The sequence below is a fragment of the Anguilla rostrata genome, chromosome 7 (genome assembly GCF_018555375.3).
Source record: "Anguilla rostrata isolate EN2019 chromosome 7, ASM1855537v3, whole genome shotgun sequence".
Taxonomy (NCBI): Eukaryota; Metazoa; Chordata; class Actinopteri; order Anguilliformes; family Anguillidae; genus Anguilla; species Anguilla rostrata.
This window is the reverse complement of record NC_057939.1, coordinates 45558851-45586830: the sequence shown is the minus strand read 5'-3', so window position 1 is coordinate 45586830 and position 27980 is coordinate 45558851. Positions and strand designations below refer to the sequence as shown.

General features: G+C 45.1%; 2 protein-coding genes across 5 annotated transcripts in view; one reads left to right on the top strand and one right to left on the bottom strand.

The window, feature by feature from the left end:
* Positions 1-23817, bottom strand: part of tbxas1 (thromboxane A synthase 1 (platelet)) — a 30943-nt gene extending 7126 nt beyond the window's left edge. The window contains exons 1-9 of one of the 3 annotated variants that reach the window (XM_064344659.1): positions 23661-23817; positions 17348-17456; positions 10580-10673; positions 6869-6921; positions 5296-5392; positions 4130-4246; positions 1429-1517; positions 904-1052; positions 44-174 (exon numbers count right to left, since the gene is read on the bottom strand). In XM_064344659.1, coding sequence (XP_064200729.1) covers positions 44-174; positions 904-1052; positions 1429-1517; positions 4130-4246; positions 5296-5392; positions 6869-6921; positions 10580-10673; positions 17348-17448 — 831 coding nt within the window. In that variant the 5' untranslated portion in view covers positions 17449-17456; positions 23661-23817. Of the gene's footprint in view, positions 1-43; positions 175-903; positions 1053-1428; positions 1518-4129; positions 4247-5295; positions 5393-6868; positions 6922-10579; positions 10674-17347; positions 17457-18058; positions 18197-22162; positions 22315-23660 lie in introns of those variants that run through there. The other 2 variants (XM_064344660.1, XM_064344662.1) reach the window with 2 other exon arrangements.
* Positions 23818-24662: 845 nt separating this feature from the next.
* The window catches only part of hipk2 (homeodomain interacting protein kinase 2), a 46932-nt gene continuing 43614 nt past the window's right edge, over positions 24663-27980 (top strand). Inside the window, exon 1 of one of the 2 annotated variants that reach the window (XM_064344655.1) lies at positions 24663-25031. In XM_064344655.1, coding sequence (XP_064200725.1) covers positions 25013-25031 — 19 coding nt within the window. In that variant the 5' untranslated portion in view covers positions 24663-25012. The remainder of the gene's footprint in view (positions 25032-27980) is intronic. The other variant, XM_064344654.1, reaches the window with a different exon arrangement.

Below are 27980 nucleotides of genomic sequence, written 5' to 3'. Positions count from 1 at the left end.
CTTGGAGCTTAAAGCCCAGCGCTGTGTCTCAGTGCTGCCGAACCTGGCTAGCCGGCTGCTCCTCTCTCTGTTTGATGATCTCCCGAATGCAGGTGACGAAGAAGGAGTTCGTCTGGTCGCGTACTTTGTTCGGGATGAATCTCACAAAGGGCGCCAAGAGGAAGGGGAAGGCCACTGCAGGCAGGGAGACAAACCACCGCGAGGTAAAAACACATCCCAGAGCCGTCAAGCGAAATTAGAGCCGTCAAGCGAAATTAGAGACCCCGTACAGTCATATTTTAAGTTCCCATTCAGCCACAAGGTAAAAGCTGTACACTTCATCCACATTTATAAACAGGAAAACTAAGACAGTGCCTTCTGATGTATAAGATACATAGTATTTATTTATCTGGTGCATTATTTGGATGATTGTGATTACACATGGTTCTTTAAAGACATCCACAGCAATAAAGAAAATCTGTGGATTTTTGGTGACCTAATTTCTGCTGGAGGATTGGTGTGACTGTGCCCGGAAGGGCAAACATGGCGTTTCCTATTTCAGCGTCCATTAATCAATTAGTAAATCAATCAATCGACTGCTGTATTCTGTGACACAAAACTGTAGCCTGAGGACTTGGAACAGACATCAGTTATTGGGGAGTGAGGTGTCATAGGAAGAGCTATTATCTGCTCACTGGTAGGTGACAATCACTGTCTCTGTTGCTGTGGAAAGCAAATTCTTTTGACTGGTTCAAACAAATCTGTGATTGACAGCTCAGCATTTCTCTTCCTACTGCGGGGTTGAAAACCTCACTCACCATGAACTAAAACCTTACTATCACCAGTAACAGTAACCGTTGTCCGTGTTTCAGTGCTGGTCCTCCCAGAGAATTAGTAGGAGTCCAGTAGGAGTGTTGAACTTACTGAGCAGGAACATGAATGGTTGGAAGAAGGTGAAGGAGAAGAATTTCTGGGCGTGGTTAACAAAAGGGTCATCGGGGTTTTTCTGGGTGTCCACCTGGGTGCCGAAGGCCACGCTGGCAATCACGTCCATGGTGAAACAGCCGAAACACCTGCGACGGAAACAACGAAGTTCATACGTGCTGCTCAGCCAAGCCGTAAATATCACGCTCTGCAATCACAACACATAGATATCTAACAGCCCAGTTCTAATATTTGCCATTGCCACCCTTTTACTCCTTTAGACAACCATAATGGTTGTGGAGAGCAATTAAGCAGGTTTTCCTAAAGATCTGATTTGAATTTCATTCACAGATTCCATAGCATGATTAGCTGAAACACTCTAGTTTAATGCATCTCATGAATATTCACAAGGGGTGCAGGGGGAAAGGGAAATGGATGTTCGTTACTTGGCCACGCCTCTTTATAAATATTCATAAATGCCACCATCTCACAGTTAAGTTCTGGTCACCAGAGCGGAGGGCTCACCTGTGAATGTCAAAGCTCTCTCCTGATTGGGCATAGCCCTCTAGGTTTCCCATCAGCGTTTCAGTGGCAGTGTGGATCAGTGGGACCATCTGCAAGTGACAGAGCAGCATCTTCAGCTCGTATCTGTTTCACAGGAATCAAAAGCTCCAGTCCTGGAGGGCTGCAGTTTCTGCTGGTTTAACTCCAGTCCTGGAGGGCCAGAGTGACTGCAGGTTTAACTCCAGTCCTGGAGGGCCACAGTGTCTACAGGTTTAACTCCACTTCTGGAGGGCTTGCTGTGTGTGCAGGTTTAACTCCAGCCCTGGCGTGCCACAGTGCTTGCAGGTTTAACTCCAGTCCCAGTTTCCGTTTTAATCAGCCAGGCTTCCATTGCAAAACGCGAGGAATTTGCAACATACTTCAGTGACAAAGTAACTAATATTAGATCTGGCATAGTAAGTACCCCAGAAATGTACAAGTAGACTTTCAAATAAACTCCAGTCAATATGAATATTTTTGCCAAGATTAGTGAGAGTGAGATGAAACCAGCTACTTGTTCCTTTGACCCCCCCCCCCCCACCCATCCACACAAACACACACTCCCCCCAACCGTGTAGTCAGAATAACACATCTGCTTCAGAGTTAATGAGGAGCTCAGAGAATATAAACACAAATCACTGTTTAACCAGTCCCCACCGTAAACTATACCAGTCAGTCTGTCTCTCTATTTCTCTCTCTCAATCAAATTCAAATTCAAATTCAAAATGCTTTATTGGCATGAAATACACTTGTACTTATTGCCAATCTCTGTCTCTTCTATCTCGCTGTCTCTCTCCACCATTTCACTTTCAGACACACACATACACAGAGGGCCTGTTTTTGTAAGATCAGCCAGTCGCATTGTAGCTCAGGTTACAGCTCCTCACAGACTCTGGACGCAGTTATATCCTCATAAGCCTGGTGCTGCTTCACTCGTCCGCAGGAATGAGGGAACAAAGGGAAAAAAAAAAAACTTTTGGCTGAGTGGTTGCTCTCTCTCGCTCGCTCGCTCTCTCTCTCTATCTGTCTGTCTGTCTGTCTGTCTGTCTAGCCGAGTAGCTGCTCTCCACCAGAGTTGCGTGCTATTTTCCTTTTCTGCTCTTTTAACAAGCTATTTTTATGAGGGATGAATCATCAAGATCGACACCAGCCCCAGGCCCCCCTCCCTCCCACTGGTCATGTGGGAAGGGTGTGTTTTGTTTGGGGAGGGAGACTGACTTTGTGCACTGTGCCTCCTGGGTGAACAGTGCAGGTCACCGAAGCATGAACCTTACAGTCTATCTGTTTCCGTAGAGACCAGGTTAGCTGTGTGACAGGTGGATCTGTGGGAAAGGTGCCTATCAATAATGGGGAAGAGGGGGGTGTGGAGTAGGGGTCTAATGATACAACAATACAATAGTGATACTCTGAACAATGACATGATGCAATACGATTTCTCTTAATTTCTAACAATATGATACAACTGGTCAGCACATTAATTGTTACTAATCTGGTCCTAGGCTCCACCCTCACCCAGTCCTCTCGTGAACCAGGTGAACTAACCAATCGTGTCCCTTGGAAAGGTGTGCGCGCTGTGTGGTATCGATGCTACGCATCAAAGCACTGGTGCTGTTTGACAAGCGTGCCGTTCTCCTGCAGACGACTCTGTCCTCACCGTGTGTGTTCAGCCGTGTAAATGAATATGCATGCGCACGCTCATAATCTCGTAAAGCAAGCGGCAGGCGTAAGATCTGCTTTGTGCTGGCTGATCTGCAGTGAGATATCAGCGGAGAAAAGCAGCCTGGTGCCTTCCCTTATCCACTATAGCTCAGATGCAAAGCCATTGTCCCGGAGCCCCATTCACAGAGCTCCAATCACAGAGCTCCACATAGCCCCAATCACAGAGGACCAATCACAGGATACAATTGCAAGGATTGACGTATCCCTTTCCCTAACTCCCTTGCCTGAGTGCCAAGTATTCAGCAGGCCGAAAACTCTCTCCCTTGACACTTGTGCTTAAGCGGCCCAAAGTTACTCTAATAATGCTGAATTCCAGCACCATGCAGGGGAGTCCCAAAGAGTGGAAAGAGTCCCATAGCAACCCACTGCAGTGGGCGTATCACCCTTCCACAGTTTCCAAAACTCAGTCAGTCAGCAGTGACCATCCCAGCACCCCTTCTGCTCACCCTGCTCACTCTCCAGGCACTGCGCAGTCACGCAGCTCGTGGTTAATAGCGCCTCCGCGCAGTCACGCAGCTCGTGGTTAATTACACCTCTGCGCAGTGGCACAGCCCGCGGCTAATCATGCAGACCGACAGCTCTCCCCCAGTTTAATAAACAACACCTCATTGGTAAACACAACTTAAGCCGAAGCAGGTTCCTCCTTCGTGCTCTGATTGGTTGGACTCGGGGGGGGTGGGTTTACAGGATGTGGGAATGGCCAGCCCGAGTCAGCGCTGAGTTTAAAAAATGTGACTGAAAGGGTCAAATAATGGATAAATATGTAAATAATTTAAGCCGTGAAAGTTGATAAAATTCCATAAGTTTGTGTGTGTGCTTTTCATGCAGGCGCAGCTGAAGGAGGGGTATGTGGGTGGAGCTAAAGTAGGGGGCATGCCTATATCTTTCTTGTGGGCGGAGCTGAAGGAGGGGGCGTGTCTGTTCCACTCATGTGGCTGGAGCTGAAGGAGGGGCGTGTCTGTACCTCTTTCATGCGGCTGGAGCTGAAGGACGGGGTGAGGATGCTGCGGACTCGTTTCCAGCGTTCATCCTTCAGCATCAGCAGGCAGTCGCTCATGGGCTTGGTAGAGCTGCCGAACGTCTGCAGGGGGAGGAGAGACAGGCCTGCTGATTACAGAGGAACAAATGCACACTCACACACTAATGCACACTTACACACATACACACACACACACACACACACACAAACTTACACACTCACACACTAATGCACGCTTACACACACACACACACGTAAACTTTCACACTCACACACTAATGCACACTTACACATACACACACACAAACTTACACACTCACACACTAATGCACGCTTACACACACACACACGTAAACTTTCACACTCACACACACTAATGCACACTTACACATTTACACTAATGCACAATTACACACACACTACACAATTACACAATCACATGCACTCTAATGCACAATTACACAATCACACGAACACACAGTTACACACTCATACACGCTAATGTACAATTACACACTCACACACACACACACACTAATGCACAATTACACACACACACACACACACACAAATGCAAAATTACACGCTCACACAACGCTTAACAGCAGCGTCTGTAGCCTGGCTCTCACTGAGCGCTGTTATGCTAACAGCAGCGTCTGTAGCCTGGCTCTCACTGAGCGCTGTTATGCTAACAGCAGCGTCTGTAGCCTGGCTCTCACTGAGCGCTGTTATGCCTGGCCCCGTATCGATTTTAGCCTGCATCATTAACCCATGGTCAGTTTATGGCTGTGCATAATGTCAGGGTTTCAGGATGACAAACGTAAGCAACCGCTGGCCTTACAGCACGCTACGTACACACTCGCCTTATCAGCAGCAACACACTGCGCTATCTTAGATAAGGGTTTCTCACAAAGGTGACTGGTGTTGTTGTCCGGTAGGGAATTCAAGGACTGTTTTCCTTGTCAAGGAAAGAAAATATACGGCAGTGTTCAAAATATTCCGTACTGGAATTTTGCAAAAGATTGCATGTAAAATTCTGTGAGTGTTTTTCCAAATACTTGAATTTCAGTGCAATTCCTGAACTGAAACGGAAATGGAGTCCTCTCTCTCTCCTCTCTCTCTCCCCCTCCTCACCCTCTCCCCCTCCTCACCCTCCGGTTGGGGAACAGACTGAACTCCTTCACCATGATCTGTCGCAGCATGTCGGGGTCGGCCACCACCACCACGGGCCGACGGCCCAGGTAGTACCTGAGGACAAACAGAGCCGAAATCAGCAAGGAGTGAGAAAATGTTCGTGAAACATCTGCAAGTACGTATCTACATGCATTCATTTCCTATGTAAAACATGTTTACACGCCTCTGTTTTTGTATGGATTGTACCTCTGCCACCACTACCCACACCTCCACATTTAATTTGAGCAGTTCTGTCTTGCTTTTCCTGTATTGATACCGAAGGCCATTGTTGTGAGAAATCCCATATTGTACGCTATTGGTTTGACAATGATTTATTATGCACACAGTGTGTTGACACAAGCTGTTGCTTATTGCTGGAAATAAAAAGTTGTCTTTAGTGAAACACAACAAAAACTGGAGTCACATGATGAGTGGGAATAACCGGTGATTACAGTCAGCATTATACATTATACAATAAGGATTATTTCCCCAGTCTATAAATCTGGTCCCCAGTCACCTCTGGGGTTTCCCAAAATGAAATGAATGAAGAATACGATCTCTCTCTCTCCCTTCCTTCCTCTCTCTGAGGTGCAGGAGGACTCTGTAGTCAGCAGCCTGCATAGGTCCGTTGCAGGACAGTAAACCCTGTGTTTCCCTCTGGGGATTCTCTAGCCCCTCCGGGTTCCTGTTTCCTGCTTCTGCAGCTTAAGGGAAATTCAACACTGTCTCTCTCCCCCTTTTAACAGGGAAATGAGGAGAAAACTGGTTTCCTTCCTGCACACTGCCGCTCCACACACCCCCTTCACACCCCCACCCCCACCCTGTACCCCCACCTCCACCCCGTACCCCTACCCCCAACCAGTACCCTCACCCCCAACGCATACTCCCACTCCCACCCCATACCCCCACCCATACCTCCACCCGTCCCCCCCCCGTACTCTCACCCACAAACCGCACCCCCCCACCCGCACCTCATAACCCCGTCTTCTCCTCTCACACCCCTGTGACCAAATCACCAAAACTGCAGAGAAAGCCGCAAAGCCAAGCAGGTGACATTTTTTGTTCTGCCTCTCTGAAGGTGGGGGCAGGAAGGCGTGTGATTATTCATCAGTGGCGGCGGTGCGGCTTCTCTGAGAAACTGAGGTAATATTGACATTTCTGCGTTCCATTCGCCTCTATGCACATAATCTTCAGCTGTCCTCTTAAGTTTTCTTGATCTGCCAAGTGAGGGCAGATTACTGATACTGTAACTCGCTTAAATTCTGTAACTTGTTTACTTGTCAAAAATATTCCACCTACACAATTTTACAAAAAAAAAAGCTTTCTTTGTTCAACCTGTTCAATCTGTATCATATAACCACATTAAAACACAGATAATCAAATAATTCCCTTGCAGTTGATATCAGAAATGCAGAATGCAACCAGGGCAGGACTAAGATTTTACATTTGCATTTTCAATTGCATTTGCATTTTCAATTGCATTTACATTTTCTCTTGCACTTGCACTAGCAGGCCTTACTCAGGGGCAGAAACACCGTGCTGTCCACTCACCCACACACTTTCCCATATGTGTTTATCAGGTCCGTGTAAGCGTCAAAAAAGCCCTGCAGGAGACAGAAACTGCTTAGAAACAGGAACATGACAAGAGAAAATTGATATTGTTAGCATTAGGTTTAGCAGTCAGGGTAGGGGTCAAGGGTCAGAGTGTGGGTCAAGGTCTGAGCTTCAGTGGATAATTTCACTATGGGCAAGATCGCTTTGGAGAAGAACGCTCTGGGCAGTCACATCAGTCATTTTGAGAAAAGTTGGAAACATTTGGAAGGCAAAGGAGGCCAGCGCAGTCAAAGTTTCAGGAATCGATTAGGTATCGATCTGCCATTATCGATCAACAGCTCGGGGGTATTGTGTTTAATTCATTACCGATGTGTAACACAGCGCTCTCTGAAATGGTGCCTATTCTCAGTCTGCAGAGCTGCGCAGTCATCATGTCACAGAACTGCACATCCTGGGCAGCTGGCACAGGCCTGTCTGATCAAGTATTATCGCTCTCCATTCTGTCATCAAAAGCATCAGCTGAGGCTACCCTCAGATTTTTATCCAAGTTTCTGACAACTTGTGGCTGAATTTGGCAGTTTTGCTCTAAGAGAAAACTAAAAGTTGCAAACCAGGAAGAACACACGACCAGTAAAACCCTAACCCAACAGGACAAAGATTAAACAGCTCCAAACAGGAAAAGCAAACCGAACAAAATAAAATGTAGTTAAATATATAGAGTCTAACTCTGATCATTTTCAGCTGAATTTACAAACGGACTATTTTAAGACACAGCTGGTTACCTCTGGGCTGCCAGTGACAAAACTCCATGCGATAACATGACAGCACACAAAGACAACTTCATCACATTCACCCCCCGCCCCCCCACCCCCACGAGTTTACACACCACCACATGCAAATTACCCAGAGTGCACCACTGTAGCCCCTAGCACTGACAGCTACAGCTCTGTTCAGCTGATACCACAGCAGGCTGAACAGTAATGAAATCCAAGCAGTGACGCACAGATCCCCAGTATCACACACTGTCCAGGTTTGTACAGTAAGAGGGGCCCCGTGTCTGAAAGTGTACAGTCATGAAAGGCTCTTTGTGGGGGTTGTGTGAAGAGTAGGCAACTGGACTAATGGAACATGCAATAAGCATGACAGGAACCTCTCTCTCTCTCACACACACACACACACACACACACACACACACACACAGGCCGTGAATACACACAGGTGTTACTGTAGAAGGGGAGTGCTGCAGAAAACAGGGGTGGGGCATTCTCCACCCCAGAGATGTGCAAAAATTTTGTCTGGCGAAGGTTTTTTCATAAAATCGCTCCACACAACACCGTGAAAACTGAAGCCCGTTTGTTAGGAGTTTGTCATAGGAAACGAGAACACCACGCAGCTCTTTGCGTCCCGTGCCTGTCACCAGCCTTCCTCAGAGGTGATTAAATGATGCTCTTTGTTAAAAAACAGATGTTTTATCGGTTGTCTAGCCCAGCTGTCTGATAAGCAGACGGTACAGACAACCTGTTGGCTTGGGAGGAGCAGGAAAGCCTCAATTAGCCCACACGCCATCAATATCTACAGCCCATAAATACCCCAGCAACCTATAAATACCCCCAGCAACCCTTCGCACCCACTGCAGGAGAGCCCCTTCCGATCGGGGGCCAGTGTGGGACTGCCAGGGGCTGCCGCTAAGACTGCTGGGAACTCGCCCCCAGGAAATCTCTGATTCTGGGTCATCGGCTGAGAGAAGCAGCCAGGTACTGCTGCTAATGCGCTGTTTATCCTAGCGCATGGCAGAAACGGACTCTAACAGATCAGCTTAATGGAGGGGATGGGAGGAGGGGAGAGGAGAGGACAGAAGATTAGTGCAGAACAGAACAGAGCAGGGTAGAGGACAGCAGAACAGAGGAGAGGAGAGTAGAAATGTATTAGCGGGAAGGAGGGGAGAATCGAATGATGTGGATTAGAGGGAAGAGGGGATCAGGATGTAACCAAACATATGTTCAGACATGGAATTAAAATGCATGTGTGCTATTACTAATGCAATGAGTGTAACTTAAGAGTGACCATAGAGAGGACATACAGAGAGTGTATTGCTTACTCATTTAGAGTGACCATAGAGAGTGTATGATATATTAATATAGAGAATTACTATAGAGTCTGTAGTGTGTATGACATACTAATACAGAGTGACTATAGAGTGCATGATATATTCGTATAGAGTAACTATAGATTGTGTATGATATACTAAAAAAGAGAATAACTATAGAGAGCATATGATACACAGTGTATGATATACATTTGGTTTTTCAAAAGTATCAGCCCACACATGCGAAAGCGCGCGCACGCGCGCACACACACACACACACACACACACACACACACACCCCACCAACACGCGCACACACACACGCACACACACACACACACACACACACACACACACACACACACACACACACACACACACACACACACACACGCAGCAAGCAGCACAGGCACACACACACAGGAAAGGACACACACAAGCACACACACAACACACACACACACACACAGACTGCAGAGAGACAGGTTTGTAAAAGGCGGATTACTAGTTAACTGGCGATGAAATATGACTGATTCAGTGGAGTGAGGGATTCGTAATGGGGAGTGAGGGATTCGTTAGCTGGGAGTGAGGATTCGTAATGGGGAGTGAGGGATTCCGTTAGCTGGGGAGTGAGGGATTCCGTTAGCTGGGGAGTGAGGGATTCAGTTAGATGGGTGGTGAGAGATTCGGTTAACTGGGGAGTGAGTGATTCAGTTAACTGGGGAGTGAGTGATTCCGTTAGCTGGGGGGTGAGGGATTCAGTTAACTGGGGAGTGAGGGATTCAGTTAGCTGGGAGGTGAGGGATTCAGTTAGCTGGGGAGTGAGGGATTCAGTTAACTGGGGGGAGAGAGATTTGCATTGTTCCTGCACAGAATGCTCCACTTCCTGTGACAGCGAGCTGCAAATACTGCAAACACTGCTGCCTGGTCTCACAATACAACAGTTCACATCATTCACAAAGGGAGACAGAGAGGGAGAGAGAAAGAGAGACACTATATATCTGGTAATTGTGTACTATCCCTCCTCGCTTTCCCTTCCTTCATTACACATTCATCATAAAAATAAAGTAATTTCCAATATGCATAATCTATTTGGGGATATTATAAGTCATTACTTGTGAATCTTCCTTAATGAACAAATTAATGAACTGCAGCCTGACTGGCATGAGCATTACTCCTCCAGCCTAGAGGGGGTGGGGGGGGAGGCCCCCCCCCCCAGCACTGTGCCTCCAACCCCCTCCCCCTCTCACCCCCAGTTAAACCTCCACACCCAGTCTCTCCCTGAGCATTCACCTGTGATTATCGCTGTCACATCTATAATACTCCTGCAGTTCTGAAGACTGGCTCTGTGACATCACATCACTAACAGCACATAGTGACCTCTCTGACCTGGTGATGAGGCGGCATTGTGGGAAATGTAGTACTCGCTGTGGCAGCCCTCCCATGTAGTCCAGTCAGTGACCTGTGCAGTCCAATGCCTACTCACATACCCTGGTGGATCAATTATGTGCCATTTTTCTGATAATGGACTACAGAGATAGCCCCTCCTGTTTGAGCCTTGTTGAATTCTTCAGCGAAAGGGGGAGGGATTAGAGGACTGGGCCAGAGCTTTAGAGACTCACCTTTCGAAACAGGAACAAGTTTCCATAGAAGGGCATCGGTTTGGGGTGCCTGATACCACACCTCGCTAACACAGAGTAGGGGAAGATCGAGTACCTAGAGAAAGAGAGAGTGTGAGACAGAGGAGAGAAAGCAGAGGGGTGACAGAGAAGAGGGAGAGAGACAGAGAAACCGTGGGCGAGAGAGGGGAAGAGAGAGATTATTCAGTCTTAATCTCACAGTTATGCTGTCTAAGCACTGAGCCACACACGAACACACAGATATTGTGACACCTGCAGGATTTATTTGTTCGGGGAATGTAAAATTTTCCACCGAATGAAAAAGAGAAGAAAAGGTATGAATTATTCATTACCACCGTTTCTGCTGACATGCAGGTCCTTTAATACTATTTCAGCACAGGGGCTTTACAGCTCTCTGTGGGAAAACACACTTTTGTTCGGCTGCGTCTTCTGTCGCTTGTTCTAACCGTCTCGTGGAATTTACGGAGGGAAATACGGGCGGAGACGGAGGCAGACAGTATGTCTCCAGCCCCCAGCCAGTGGACTGCGGGCCCCAGTGTGTGTCTGTTTGTCTGGATGAGTAGAACAGCGGTTGCAGGACTAGGCTCGTATCCAGGAGGGCGCTAGCCTGGTTCCCAGGTGGACAAATGTTCCCTTTAGCAAGGTGAATCTCGCAGTTTAAATCATTTATGAAAAGGTCATTGGATCAAAACAAGGCGACGCTGTAATAGAACACTGCAATAAGGTTGGGTCCTATCAGAAACTTGTCAACACTCGCCTGCAATGACGGAATGGCGTTTCACCATAGCTACGGTGTTGGCTGTAAACACACATGACCCAAAATGAGAGCGCCTGGCTAACCTACGCTCTCTGCCGACGCGCAGACGGGGCAGGTACACCTGCTCTGCGTCAACGGTGTCCAGATCGCCTTCAGAGTCGCATCGCCAATTTACGTAACCGCCAGGTGGACTTCGCCCTCTGTCCCAATAAAAAAAAACTCCAACTGCAGGTCTAGTCCTGGCACACGCATAATTACGAACGGTAAGTGCCACTACCGACGCAAACAGGCCCCGAAACAATAAATCAGCGTGAATTATAGCTCCATTATGGCAATATTTGTTTCTGTCTAAATATACGGGAACAGCTGCCGGTATAATAACCAGACTGATGACTCTGTTTTCAGAACAGGACATACAGTAAATTAAATTTCCCTTTGAGCGCGCACATAAGAGTGTAGCCGTCACCGCTAGCCAACCCACCCTCTGATACGTGCGAACTGGCCGTCGTCGTGACCTCATCGTGCTTCAGCTGTTTTCATCGCCAGTCTGTGATTTCTGCACTGGCCCTTTCTTACAGCTTCTTCTTCACATCTGCTCCACATAAGAGCAGCAAAAAATCTATCTTCCTTCAAACGTCTGTTCAGAAACCTACTTTCATACACTTGATCTTAACAGCACGCAACCCTTTCCCTGACTGTCGTTTTATAGTTGCTTCTAGGTTTTCTAGTTATTCGATTTTTACTGTCTTAATCTTCATTTTTACAAATTGTTTTTTAAGCATTTCTGCATTTTTGCCATCCTTAAAAAAACTCACATTGTTTCACGGTGTTTGAAAGTGACTGTAAAGGGATTCGTGCATCTGCAGGAGAACCGCTGAGCACATGAAGCTGAGCGTAACTCCTGCGTAAATAACCTTCTACTGATGTTCTACTGATGTTCTGGCTGCTTCAGCATAGTAACTTTTAACCCACACCACTTTCATTTCAATAAAGTGTGCACGATGCTAGTCAGCGGGTCATCCAGGAGACACTGAGCTGAGCTCGTCACTGCATTTAGCAGGATGAGACTGAGTTTACCAGCAGACTGACTGTGAGTTTACCAGCATTCACTTAATAATTTAAACTTTTATCCCAGAGCAACTTTCAGAATGTACTTTCTGTTTCTCAGTTCAAATCAAGTTTTGATCTCTTGTGGCCCAGCCCTCTACCGGCAGATTAGAAGTTGTTCTCGTGAATGTGTAACCAATTTAATACATTCGTCGGAATATTAATGTCAGTTAGTCAGAGCTGTAGCTAACCTTTAACAAACCTGTATGGCTTTTGACATTAGCATGGCTAACACTCCACATCCACAGGCTATTGCCAGCTCCATGTGTTGCCATAGGTGGCCAGCTAGTTGGTAGCATTACCTACAACGGTGGCGCTGTGATCAGAAACAACAAGACTGAATTAAACAGCTGTCACAGCACAGCTCTCAATGTCTTAATTCATTTCTCCATGTTCCTTGAAACATACTGACACCAGTCAGATTCATAACCTTTCATTAATATGACCCTGACCAGGCTTCTCGTAGTCTTACATTACTGAGCCTGACCAGCAGCTCAAAATAATGTTAGTGTTACTGATAGTTCTAATACTCTGGAATATGAGTTGGGTTTTTTATGCCTAAACTAAGCTCTGATGTACTTTTGTGAACGGTGTTGGCAGGAAGGTGAGAGCTGGGTGTTCTGTATGGGTGTTTAATCTTCTGGGCATGCACTTGTGTACTGTATCTGTCCTTGCAGGGTGACCAACTCTAAATGGAGCTTGGACAGTGGCCTGAGCAGACTGACAGGTGAAACTCTCCGTTCGCTCACTTGGCCAATGACTGCATCCCTGGGCGGGGCCAAGACAGGGGTATGTGCAGTACTTTACTTACAGTCAGCCTTGTCACTGACAGAGTTATTTATGGGTATCCTCCAGTTCAATCCAATAACCACGCAACGGCAAAGGTGCAGCTGTACAACACATTTCTAGACAAAGAGGCAAGACTGTGTTTGGCAGGCCAAACGCGTGTGGAAAGAGTGCATCTGCTTACAGTGGGGGATGGGTAACAGGAAAGGGAAAGGTGCTCAGTTTCTGCACACGTGGATGTGTGTGGGCAAACGAAAGCTCTTTAAAGGCGGCGGCGGCAGCATGCGAGGGGTGGCGGGGGACGGATCTGCGAGTAGCGGGCCGCTGCACAGTCTCCTCTCGCGCTCGTCGGAGTTTCCACGTATGAATAATGCAGCGAGGTAGCCGAGGGGGTGACCTGCGAGCGTCCGGGCACGAAGGTTTCGCTCAACCGAGCGCACGCAAACCACAGCTACCGCGAATCCAATCTGCTTTTTTAAAGGCAAGGTCGTAAAAATAACAATAACTATAAAACCACACGTCTGTCGCTTTCGCGCTAAGGAGCAGTAAAAGCAAGCGCAAGCACTTTCGTGCAGAGAAAGTCCAAACGGAGAGCGGAAAACGGATCCCAAATGCTATCGCGAAGCAGGTGTTCGCTGGTAATAACCACACAGGAAGTACGAGCAGAGCTGAGACAAAAGCATTGCGTCAAAACAACCACGCAAAAAACACCTTGGTTTCTACACAGGTTTTTTTACAGCGACGAACGGCACCTTCCATATGACATATTACATTAAATTACAATCATTACAATCTGATGCACAGCAGCGTACAAAAAATATGAGTGTCGGTCTCAGAAATACAAAAACTGCTAAATTAATAGAATGTAATAGGTCCAGAAAGGCACAGCGATTGACAGGTCTTTCCCTTACAGGGCTGTTGCCTGGGTTACCAGGATGCTGGGAGGTGCTCTTAGGCAGGTGTACCAGTTCAGATTAAGAACTTTAGACCCAAACATAAAGTAAACAGTGATCAGGTCAGACTTCCTGTGCACCATCTGTCTCTCACACACAAACAAACATGCACGCTTGCACACACGCGCACACACACACACACCTTAGGGGTTTACCAGACCTTCTATGTAATGTAAAAACAAGAAAGGGCAGGCCTCATACAAATCAATACACCAATACCACACACACACACACACACACACACACACACAGAGGTTGATTTGTGTGTGTGTGCAGATGTGAGCGAGTGTGTTTGCAGGTGTGACCCTTTGTTTGCGTGTGTGTGCATGCGTGTGTGTTTTCCTTCCTCTTCATTCTCACATACGCTCTGTGTGTGTGTCGGGTTCTGAGTACACGGTCCCTCTGGATCTTTCTGTTCTATTAATATGTGAGTGGAGGCTGTGCTCACCCAGAACACAGCTGGAGCTCTTTATATTACTTACACTCGGTAAACAGTAATCAGCACTTGCTCTGCCTCCCCTCCCATAACAGCCATTGCTTGTTCAAACACACCGGATCCCTCGCTCTCTACCGTGCGTGAGCTAAGCCTCGCTCCGCTAAAGACTGTTACATTTTTACACTTCGTCATTTAGCAAGTGCTCCTATTTTTAGCGTTTGCTATATATACATGTCTGTTCTTGCACTTTAAAGGTTGGATCTTATTAATGTTGCCAGCTCTGCTGTCATTTATCATGGACCCCGCGGCTTGGCACCACGGTTAATTCCTGGTTTTTGTTTTCACCTTGAAATCAGTAGCCGGGTCTTTCATTTCATTCATGAACGTCTTTCATTTTTTCCAATGGTGAGTTATGTGGAAAATGCACTTAAGCACAGGTCAGGATTGGGCCCTCTGCGTACTGTACCACTTCAATTGATCGAGAGATAAGGAAAACCAACAGATCCTGTGGCTCTCCGGGACCTGGGTTGGGGACCTCAGCACACCCTGCGGCTCTCTAGGGCCAATGTTAGGGAGCCCTGTTATACAGGCTTGTATCAGCACACACAGACGGGTAGAAGGGAGACAAGAATGACACAGATGACAGACACACAATTCAATTGGCTTTACCACTGAGGCTCAAGTGGGCCTTTGAATTTACCCATCCTCTCAACATGACATGATCAAACTTCACAGCTGGCAGAACGGAACAGGATGTGCAGTTCCCATCCCCTCCCCCCCTCAGGGCTCACTGAAGGTCTGGGGAAGAGGCTTAATGGATTTACCCGTACTGGACTTTCATGGGAGCTCAGCGGCCAGTAGGTGGCACTCTACCGTCCTAACACTCTATCATGAGCACAGGAGGTTACGCACTCCAAGGGAGTCTCAGAGTTCAACGCCAGTCGCGTGTGCAGGGAGCTGCAGATTGCATTTAAAAGATAAATGGAGTTCAGTACAGTTCAGGGAACAAAAATATTCTCCTTCACGACGGTCATTCACTGAACCTGCCTACTGTGAATTCTGACAGAAGAAAGAACAGGATGTGCTATATCGCAGAATTCATGGACCATCTGTCAGACACAGTGTCACGAAGACCTGAGAACTATCCTGTCTCTAATCCATTATCGTCAGTTAGGAACTACTGTGATGCCACAGCACTTCTCAGTTACAAGCACTGCCGAAAGAGAGCTATTGTGATGTCATCACATTACTACTTTATATCATCACTAGTTTACACAAACAAGTGTACTTTTAAAATCTGAAAACGTTTTCTGTTTTCATTCAGGAAAAAAAAAGCTTGTGCACCCCCACATTAGCTGGGTTTCATCCTCAGTCATAAATCTTCATTTGAGAGGCACTTACGTAACAGGCCATCTTTTCAGTTGACTGACGCGCATGGAGGCCAAGTCTTTGCCAGCGGATTGGAATTTATTTGCCTGGAACAACGGAGTGAGTGTGAAAAGTGGCATAACAGACGATGCTGTGTGATGCCTGGGAAAAAAATGCAGGGAATGGCACAAGAAGTTCCGGCTGAAAGGGAGAGAGAATCCAGAACATTCCGTCAGGAGCGCCAAGTTCTCTCCAGAACTCTGGCTCACCTCTGCAACGTGGAGAACTTTCTCCACGGATGCTTGGATCATGAAAAAGTACAGCATCTGCCAGAATCTAGATGTGCACAACTATCCCACTATACTATCCCAAAAATTTTTATTTTTTGCACGATTATAACACATTTTTTGGCTGGACCACAACAGCGGGGCCAGCCCTATAAACGCGAATGTCTGTGACCGAGTGACTGAGTGATGAAGTTACACCATTGGTCGGCCGGGTTATGAAGTTACGCCGTTGGTTGGCCGGTCCAGCCATGTACTAGGTTTTGACCTGGTCTTGTTAACAATAACAGAAGCTTGTATATCATAAAATCACAAAGTCATTAAACCAGTACTTCTATAACTGTGTACTGTGAGACTAAAATCAGGTGTGCCAAATTAGGGGTCGAAATGAGAACTTCAGCAGAGCTCCAGGAACAGGGTTGGGTAGCTCTGCTCTAGTGGGCCATGAGTTAAATATGGAGGAGATGATTTTTTTGGCTATCCACACATTTCACATTAAACAGTGTACTAGTCACCTCTACTTGCTTTGTCATGTTAACATAGGTTGATTCCATATTTGAACATGTGGGCACATTTTCTTGTAAGCTGGTCATTAGGTGAGTCATGGGCTCTGTAAGCATGGGAATCCCAAAGTTAAATGAAGGCTGGCTGTCGCAGCTACAAATAAGATCCCAGGCCCCATTCTTTCCCCCAGTGCAGAATGTTCTGTCTTGCCCTCATGCAGAAAAAAGGGAAACTGATGCACAACACTTCCTGTTTCCCATGACAACATGCTATCTCTGCGCGAAGGTCTCCTGGTCCAGAGGTTAATGATCTCCGGTTAATGCAGGTCTAAAATTAAACTAGCGCAGCCCGTATCCGTTTGAGCGCTTAAGCGGCTAACTGCTCGACAGCGCGCGTGGGGCTGTTTCTTTGACTGCGGGTCCATTGTCCTCCCGTTCGCGCTAAAGTGCGACGGTAGCAGGCCGCTTGCTGTAATGACCCTCGCCGTGCTCCGCGATAATTAGCCTACGCGTTCCGGTCCCCCTGTTAGAGCGGAGCGGCCCGGCCGCGACTCACCAGTAGAGGAGGCCCAGGAAGAGCAGAGCCAGGCACAAGGACACCGAAACCCCGCTGACCTCAGTTGGAAAGAGCTTCAGAAGGTCCACAGCCAACTCCATGATGTCAACTAGGGGAACCAATCAGAGAGAAGAGCTGGTCACACACTGAGAAATACCTTCAGCACCAGCAGCGCTCTCAGAGAGACGGGTGTGTCAGCAGGTACCCAGACACAGTGGTGAAGGTTCCCTCAGTGATCTGCAGAACAGATCACATTTTCACTTAAAGCTACAGAGTTCAGCTACAGTGCTGAAGCAGCAAGCTTGAATTTGAACATGTTTTTTTTTTTCTTTAAAAAGCATAAAAAATAAAATTATGACCCACTCACTCACTCATTCATTCTCTCTCACACACACACACACACTCACTGTCTCATAAACACACACACATAAAAACTGACGTGCACATATGCTTACTTCATCTCTTTTTCTCTCTCGCTCACACACGCGCACACACACACACACACACACACACGCACAGTCACACTTCCTCTCGAGCAGGCAGCTGACATAGACCAGACACTGCTGGTAAAACATTCCTCCGTGTGACCCATTTCACAGTTTCAGCACACGCACATTCATACGCACACACACACACCCACGCACACACACACATTCACACGCCCGCACGCACGCGCACGCACACACACAGCCTACTGCTCCGCTCCCTCACCTTTCTCTGCTCTGGACCACGGCTTTGATCGCCTGTGACTGACAGCACAGCAGAACACCTGTCTGCCCGGTCACAGCCGAACGCTCGGGTCACGGCTCACGCATCGCGGGGCGTCACGTGTCAGGCAGAGCCAGGTGGGCACCGAGGACGGACATGAGCCACTGCGTGGCAGAGCTTCCAGGGACCAATCAGAGGCCTGGCTGAGTCCACAGCATTTAGAACACAACCAAGCAGAGAGGCTGATGATTTTGTTCTGGTCGGAATTTTTGGCCCTAAACAGAGGGATATCTATTCGCAGCGGGGAACAGGGTTGCAATTAGCGATTAATAACCGTCAAGAGAGAGACGCACCTGCCGTTTGTGAAGCATGCATTTACTGCCACTATCGCAATAACGGCTGGATGAAGCTAACGCTAACTGCATAGTCAAATAGAAAAAGGAAAAAAAACCCCATATCTGTTTTATCTCTGTGTGGAATACCGTCCCGCCAAGATGACCTGAAGCGCAAAAGCATCAAAGTTTTGTTTTGGTTCACAAGGCTGGGCGCCATAAAGGCTTTCGCTTGCAGTGTGGGAGAAAGAGCCGTCGGCTAGTCTGTTTATACATGAGACAGACATGTCTCTCTCTCTTTCCCTCCCCCTCTCTCTCTCTCGCTCTCTTCCCCTCTCCCTCGTTCTCCATTTTCCTCTCTGTGTTTTCCCACTGATCACTCTTTTTTGACCTCTCGAGCGTCCAGGTGCAGTCATGCGTTTGTCAGAACATAACGGACAGCATGCGCTGTTGTTTTGAAACCTGCCTTCTTAAAAGCACATTCCTGAGGTTCAAAGGTTCATCGTGTTATTTCATCCAGCAGCCTTCAATCCCCCAAACCAGATAATGAAAAGGTCACGTGAGTTTTTTAAATATTTATTTAGAGCTACTGGACTTTTATACGTTCTTTTGCCTCTGTGATCATGTGCATGTGTGATTATCCTCTGTCCTGTTGGTAATAACAAAATAACATATTAATTATTTTTATTTTTCCTTTAGAGGGGATACTGCTACAGAAGGAGGTGGGCCTAAGCAATGAGCTGCTCCCCCAGAAGTAAAGTCAGTACCTAGTTTTACCACTAGGTGGTGAAAAGAGCAGCAGAACAAAACAACCCTTGAGCAATCCCAATATAATTTTGGCTCAATTGCGGTATCCCATCTGCAAATCTATCTGAGGCCTTCCCAAAAACACAGGAGAGACAATTTATACTCTAATTTTCAATTAGTCCACATTACATTATTACATGATTTATGTGGTTAGCAGACGTTCTCCTTCCCAGCCATTGCAATAGCTCACATCTGTACACAGGTGGACGTTTAACGAAGCCAGTCAGGTAAAGCACCTTCGCTTGGGGATTTGATCCCCACCTCCCCAGGTGGGGATCAAATCTGTAACCTTTTGGTCACAAGCCCGACTCCTCAACCATCAAGGCACACGATGGGAATTCTCAACAATGCCAGCTCGCCTGCTCCTCGTTTACGAGAACATTCCGGACACTATTTGTGTGCCCAGAGCGTCATTTGAATGGGCACTCCTCCTTTACATTCTCCGCAGCCAGAGTAGAGCCCATGGAGAAGTGCCGTATGGAAATCTCACGGCGTGTGCACATGGTTGTTCTGGATGTACTAAGCGACTTGCAGCGCCATAACAACGTAAGTACATTTGTTCTGTTTTCCCACTGCCTCATTTTCCCAGATGGCACTGCTTGTTTTTTTTAAGATTGCTGTGGTCGAACAGGAAGTTTCAGGGGGGGGGAAAAACACTTGATTTCAGCTTGAATAATCTTATATTTGCTAAATAATATTGTGCATATTGTAGCATCTGTACTACAACAGGTTTGAGGGACAGCACATTTCAAAACTGAATGTGTGTTAAGTTTTATCTTACAAAATCCGGAAAAACCAAAGACTGGCCAAAGCAGTTTGTTTTATCATCTTAAATTCAGTTGGGTGAGTGAAAATAGAAAGGGGGAAGAAAGACTTGAGAAAAGGATGACAGCTTCCATACAGTGCCCTTTCTGACCGTGCGGCTTTGATGAGAACAGTAAATCCGTCCGACTACCCACAGGCTGCCTAATTAACACAGGGAAGGCCTCCTGGAGGTGACCTGCGGAGTGGACTCTCCTCTCATAAATCCCTATGATGTCAGTAATCTCTTTCTCTGGGTGACTGCGAGACACCCTTCAGCATAATGCGCTGTTCCTACGGAGTGACACAATGGCTGGGGAGCCGAGGCTGCAGCTCCACCGCTGTGGGTCTGATTCCCCGGTGGGGCATTGTTGCTGTACCCTGAGATGCAGAAAATATCCTGCCGTACAAACCTCATTGTATGTAGAGAATGTAAGCTGCGCAAGTAGGGCAGCGTAGTATAATGGATAAGGAACTGGTCTTGTAACCTGTAGGTCAGAGGTTTGATTCCTGAGTAGGACACTTCAAACCTCACTCTGTCTTATCTGGGCAGCAATGTAGTATAATGGTCTTGTAACGTAAAGTTTGCAGGAACGACACTGCCGTTGTACCTTTGAGCAAGGTACTTAACCCGCGTTGCTTCAGTACATATCCAGCTGTATAAATGGATGCAATAGAAATTCTTGGGTAAGTAATAGGCCTAGTTGTGTAAGTCGCTCTCTGGGTGAAAGCATCCACTAAATGCCCAAAAATGTAAGCGGCTATGTTAGGACAATGTGAAAACATGGCAACTTTAGACCAACCTGAAACCATGTTTGAATTTCAGGAACACAGAAATGACTGGTGGGAATTCCCTGTGTTTATACGAACATGAGCCACCTATTCTCATTTACAAAGGCGACACTAGTAAAACCAGCTTGGACGCAGGGCATAGGGTGTCTGCCTTACAGGAACATGATATTATTCCATGATAGGAACTCCTTTGGTAAATATAACCTTGGAGTAGGACCTGACTGGTGTTCAGGAAAACCTGAACACCAAGATAGTGTTTAACCTTATCATGATTAACGTTATGATATGAATTAGCAGTAGGCATTGTGGAAGGTATCTGTACACTTAATATCTAATTTCATTCACTTGTTTAGTGGTGGAGACTAAATATTTGCACTTTGCTTAGTCTTTCCTGCTGTACATAACCGTATGGATTCAAAGTAATCACATTTTCAATAGAACCTAGGCCAATGACTTGAGCTTAACTGAGAATGGTTCCTGATCTATCCTAACTCAGGGCAGACACTTGGGGGAAAATTCTTAGATGAACAATTAAATAGCATAAGCACATGTAGTAGATTGCATATAGATAAACTAATTAAAACAATATTAACACTTCAATCAAAGCAAATACACTTTACCTTACCTAAGACAAATAAATTCTGGAGCTATTATGAAGATAGTGTAGCTTGCTTTTCTAATGGGCAGCAGTCATTGTAGTTTTGGGATAAATACTGCAATAACCTTTAAGTGCTGCATTCCGCCGCTGATTTGAAAGGGCTGACAACAACTATTGTTGGCTACCAGTGCCACGAGATCCAGAGACCATTCAAAAGTAAAGAATACCCCTCTGACCGGTTCGATACAATTATCTGGCCCGACAGGCAAGCGCAGGGCTAAACCAGGGGCTAAACACATCCTCTGTATTGATATACAGCTGCGTTACTGAGATACACGAAATTATGCGCGACTTCTTTACTTGGACGAGTTGCTCGGTATCTCATTTGATTTGGCTTCGTTCTTTTTTATTTGGCAGGCATTGGCGAACCGATCCAGTTGGATTTGGCAAGCTAGCATATTTAACTGTAGCCTAAAGCTAGGTGTCCAGACACGGAGCACGTCTTGCACGTTTCATTTAGCCAGACGGACGGAGAAAGCCAATAAGTAACTGTGCAATCTTCGTTAACTAAGCAACTAAAATTTGGATGGGTTTTTAAACTAGCTAGCTAGATCTCCAGTGTTGCACGTGATAGTGCTTGGCTGGAAGTTTCAGTGTGCTTAACAGCGGAAATGATCAACGCAGTAACTGTCAATCACTTTATATTAACCCGCTGGTTATATTGGTAAGGTGGGCAAATCATAGTTAATTAAATTAGTACGTTTCAGTGTTACTCACCTTGGTTGTTGACTGCTAACAGAGGACTCCTTGTTGACACCCAATCGTTTTTGGTCAATGTAGTTCTGGTGGAAATATCGAACTACAATTCTGCGTATTGTACGTTGTGAGATTTTGGTTATTGTAGTTCTAGTCGTGGCCATAGTACATAGACCGTATAAAATAGCCATAGTACCGCTGTGCGGAGTCCCCTTTGTGAAGTTTGTGAAAGCAACTTGTATTTGAGTTGATTTTGGTCGTTCATTTATTATAATTTGTGTATTTATTAAAGCTGACATTCATCTAAAGAAAAACTGTTCTACTACTTTTTCAAGTTGCAGAAAAGGTCTGTTTTTTTTAACTCAAATAAAACTCATTGCATACCAATGTCTTCTGATTGGATTACTAATTACTCGCGCAAGGTTGTTATTATTTAAAGGTTTAAGTCTGGATTTATTTTTAATGCACGTACATTTTTTTATTGTGCCTAATGCTGTGCTGGGGTGGAGATGGTATGGATGAGGACGAAACATAATACTTTATTGAAATGTATTTGTTTTAGGTTAATTTGAGATCAGATTGATTCATTGCTTGAATCTTACATTTGCCTGTTTATTTATTTATTTTTATTTACGTGCAGTCATAGGCTAACTGCTCGGAATAGAAGTGTCTGTTTATTTATTTATAAATCTGGTGCTGGGGTTGCTGTGTACAGGGCTCGAGATTGCGACCATTTTGGTCGCATATGCTCCCGAAATTTAATCTGTGCGACCTCGAAATATAATTGGGAGCATTTGTGCGAGTGCAAATAATTGTTCTGGTGCCTGGTTCTGGACCTTTTTTTCTTCTTCTTTTTCCAGTCGAACGTCTCTTTCTTTGTACATTCGCTAGTCAGTACACTCAGTATGTGCCTTGTGAGGTGACAGTGACCCTTCTAACCAATCGTGAGCTTGACATTCTTACCATTAATGCTGATTTTAAATTGGTTAATATTAGCCTTCAATCACTCCCTTTCGCTGCACTCCACTGTCACGCGGCACAGAGAGCTAAGCGTTAACTAATGTTACCTGAAGACCAAAGTTTATGTTCAATTTATTAGCGTTATCGAAAGCTGAAAAGTTGAAGCGAACGATTACGGCGTTTTTTTAGAAACGTTAACTTAGTGTTTTGTGTAGTGACCCGGTTGAAACTGCTAATTTCTCCGACGCAGTTTACTGGGGGTTGATTTAATATAGCGGTATTAATGTGACGAGAAGCGCTTTGTCGTTTGAATGCATAACGAGTCGACACATTTTAAGCGTGACAGTTTAACTGTTACTTATAAACCGTACTGTTATATTGTCGTTTTTTATCAATAAAAAATCTATTGCATATATTGTTGGTGCTCCTTACATTTTGGTGGGTGCTCCTAACTTTTTGAAGTTGGGAGCACCAGTGCTACCTAGTAAAAAAGTTAATTTCGAGCCCTGGTGTATGTGTTTTATAGTTACTAATCATATTTCTGAGCAATTGCACTCACCCACGCTATTTGGTTTGTTTCCCGAAACACATGATCACTTATCTTGGGCTAAAAAAAAAAACTGACATTACCCACAATTTATTATCTTTTGTTTAACTAGCACAGATTTAATTAAACACAGACTTGCTACTGGTAAATAGCAGATTACTTGCATCTGCGCGAGCCAGTTTGTAATCCGATTCTGCTCCAGTTCCCTCTGTGAAAATCCTATGCCGTCATTGAAGAGTTTAATGCAGGCCAGATGTATCACACATCGAATCATTCAACCAAGTATATATATTTTGTGCTGCGTTGAATGCTGTACGTCGAAAGAACAATTTTAGAGACAGAATTCAAACTTGAAATCTGAAAACTGGTTTTAATTCAAACGCAAGATTTTATGTGCAGAACAATCAACAAATTGAGTTTGGTGGGATTGTGTATAAATGCATTTGACTTAAAAAGTTCAAAATTACCTACAGTTACATTTTATATGCCAACTTTTATAAGATTTGATTTCATATGGTAGGTATTTTCTATTAATAATGGACATTTAGTTTAATTTAAGATTGACGGCATTGACTTTATATGAGGTTAAAATGCATTCACAAAACTTAAGTTATACATTTATTTCTTCCAACAGATAATTTGGCATTAGATTTTTTAAAAATGATAATAAAAAAATCAAACTTCACTCTATTTTCATGCAACTAATGTTTCTGTTTATTTTCCTTGTGTTTCCTCAAATAAGTTTTATTTTTCATGATTCTTATACCGTTGACCATGAAACATTTAACAAAAATATGCCTGTTTCTTTATTTTGATTAACTAGCCAAATCAATTACATATGTAATGTATTTTTACCCCAGTGGTGTTGTATCGATTTCCACGTATTCTGAAAAGATAGACGTGAACCAGGCTGGTTATTTGACAAGACTATGTAGCAACAGTACCTGTCAAACAAACCGACATCTATGAGGGTTTACGCCCCCCTGAGCTGATCAATCGATTCCATAGTCATTTGATTATTTCCAAACTCACTACGCTTTCTCCATTGCAACTTTTGCAGGGACTCTACAGACATGTTGGCTGTTAGCTGAAGTAAGACTGGAATTTGGCTCAACTTTTGAGCCAAAAACATTGAAGATTGGTGTGGATATTTTGCGGAAATACTCCTAAAATATTCCTCCCGCAGGCCGGGCGCCGAAAAGGAGTCCTGGATGACATTTTCCAATCTTTTCTGACTGATGAACTGGGCTGGTAATGTGCGAGGCAGCGACCGTGTCAGTGGCTCAAGATGGCAGATTTTTACTGAGTTCTGAGCTGAAATCTCGCTGCCTTTTTTGCCATGACTGAAAGGAGTTCTTGCACCGATGGCCCCCGTATACGAAGGTACAAAGTAACCATGAAAACATGTTATTTTCCTCGGTCAGTTCTCTCATGCATGCTAATGTATGGTATGGGTAGATATTACCTCGCGAGCTACCGGACCCTACGGCTTTACACGTCCACCTTTGTACATTTAATAGCAAACAATATTTTTTGTCGTGATTTGTTTTTTATTTTGCATTTGTGGCTCGTGGGCTAAATGTTTTTATGCATACAGAGACCGTTTTGTTTTAATCCCTTTACGTGTCTGCAAAGTAGGACTAGAGATAGATTATGTGGCCAGCGCTCGCTCTTTCTAGCCAGCTGGTAATTGGTTAGTGGTTGCTAGCTAACCAACCCCCCTCTCTTTTTTGTAAAACTAATTTGTGTGAAATCGTCTGTTCATATGCAAATAGGATTGCGTAAAATCAGGCTGTTGGACCATCTTTAGTATCATGGTTGCAGTTAGGTCGTTTTAGTTGGGAAAGGGGGATGAAGGCGAGACTCAAGTGCACGGCTCAGACGTCCACAGTCGCGTCAGCTCTATTTTGACTGGCACATTCACTTATCCTCGATATTTATTTTGAAAGAAAGTGTATGATGGTTACATTATCTATGCAAAAGCATTTGTTTATTGTTTGTCTGATGTACCATTCAATCAGAATGAATGTGAGCGGTATAGCATACTGAATGCTGCTGCTGCATTAGCCTATGTTTCTGATTGATCTATATATTGCACAATGATATTCGTCATATTTGTGAAGACTTTAGGAAAAATGCTAATGAAAGAAGATATTTGCTACTATGCATAAATGCCCACGTTGGCAGCTTTGCAAAGGAGTGCTTTCAGCCAGTGTCTCTTTAATCAGCCTTAATCAATCAGATCAATTCTTCAACAGCCTATAATGGGAGCATATTTGTCGGCATTTATTTCGGTGTTATAAGGTTGACCAAAAATGCAGGCAAAGTTGAGGAATGTGTTGATTTATTTTTTTAAAAGGTTACCGCCGTAGTGCTAGGCTAGCTGTCATTTTATAACAAAGAAACTGACTAAACTGACCATCAAGCGGTCGAGATTTAAAAAATAGGCTATAGGCTAAATACGCGTTGGTGTTTTTGCTTGCTGGCTTGTTTTGTTTGTTTAACATCCTAAAGCAGTCTCTCACTTGAAACATGAACGCGACCTGCAGTGTACAACACAGTTTAGGATAACACAGCAGGCAATATCGGTAATGGAAATGAAAAGTGGTTGTCATTCAGGGGGAAGAGATTCAATACTGTATCGATTGCTGGAATTGGACTGTATTGTCGGTCTACTGTGTTTCTCTGTCCTATTGTCGCTCCTTGCGCCCTCTCCTGGTCGAATTATGATTAATTTTCCTGGTGAACTCAATGGAAAAAATATTCAGGAGAAACAATGCTTGTAGTATCTACTGCATATCTGGCAGCAGCACGGTGGTTTGAGGCTCATTTGATACCTTGGACCCTTGATGACATAAAGCCATTCAGCCAACAATTGTGTTCCATACTGTATCAGCATTATTTACATCTGAATATAGTCCCACCCCCAAATTGCCATAGAGATCCATTCAAATGCAAAGAGTTATTGTATCGCTTGTAGGACAACCTGAAAATAAGATATCCAGACTCTGATGATGTTGATAGGTCACAGACATCAGGAAGTCATGGCATGCAAATGATATGCAACCAAATACAAAACATGACTCTTTTATTTGACATTATGTTAATTTGTCTATTGTATAAGTGAATTTCCCTGTTTCTAGCTTTTCCCCAAACAGTTCACTGCAGCTAAAGTAAACGAGCAAATGGTGGCACAGGAGGTCTCAGGAGTGCATTTGTTTAATTCTTGCTAATTTTCTGACCAATGATTTTAAGACCATTAAAAGCTTAATATTTTGCCATTTTGGGCATGGCCCATTTTTTTGCCCAGGAGTGTACATGGCCAAAAGTATGTGGACACCTGACATCCAACACCTCATTCAAAATGATGGGCATTAATATGGAGTTGGTTGAGGACAGGGCTCTGTGCAGGCTAGTCAAGTTCTTCCACAATGTTCTCTTACCATTTCTATGTGGAATTAAGGGGCCTAGCCCAAACCATGAAAAACAGCCCCAGACCAAGGGGTGTCCACTGTCCAGATACTTTTGGTCATATGGTGTATGCCTAATAGACTTTGGAGTTTCAGCTAAGTCAACCAGATGTCAAGCCAGTGCTAAAGTTAGATGTTTTTTGAAATGGTATCTGTGGTTTGGCCTGCAGCCATACCACCATGCACCCTGCTCCCGCCGAATGGCTGAAGTTAAGCTAGCGTGGGCTTGGTGAGAACTTGGATGGGAGACCACCTGGGAAAACTAAGTTGCTGCTGGAAGTGGTATAGGTGGGCCATCAGGGGGTAATCGTGCCTCTGGCCGAATAAACCCCAATGGCCCAGTGCAGTGAGGGGGACACTGTGCTGTTCGAGATGCTGTCTTTTGGATGAGGCGTTAAACCGAGGTCCTGACTCACTGCGGTCATTAAAGAACCCATGACACTTGTCGCAAAGAGTAGGGGGGTTCGTGGTGTCCTGGCTAAATTCCCAACCTGGCTCTCTCAAACTTGCCACCTAATCATCCCCTAATTTCATTGGCTAAAAATTGTTCTTTCCCACCATTAGCTAATGTGTGGTGAGTGTTCTGGTGCAAAACTGGCTGCTGTGCATCACCCAGGTGGGTGCTACACTTTCTGGGTGCGTGAGGTTAGTTCCTACTCATCACTGCAAAGCACTTTGACTGCTCAGAAAAGTGATATAAGTGCAATCATTCATTCATTCATTCACTTTGTCCCTCTGCAGTCCAAAAAATAACAAAACTCTCCAATTTCTCTGAAAAACTAATACATTTTTGTATTCTTAGATGATGCTTAAATGTTTATTGTGACAGTAACTTAACCAAGGGCTTTCGGAAAACGGGATG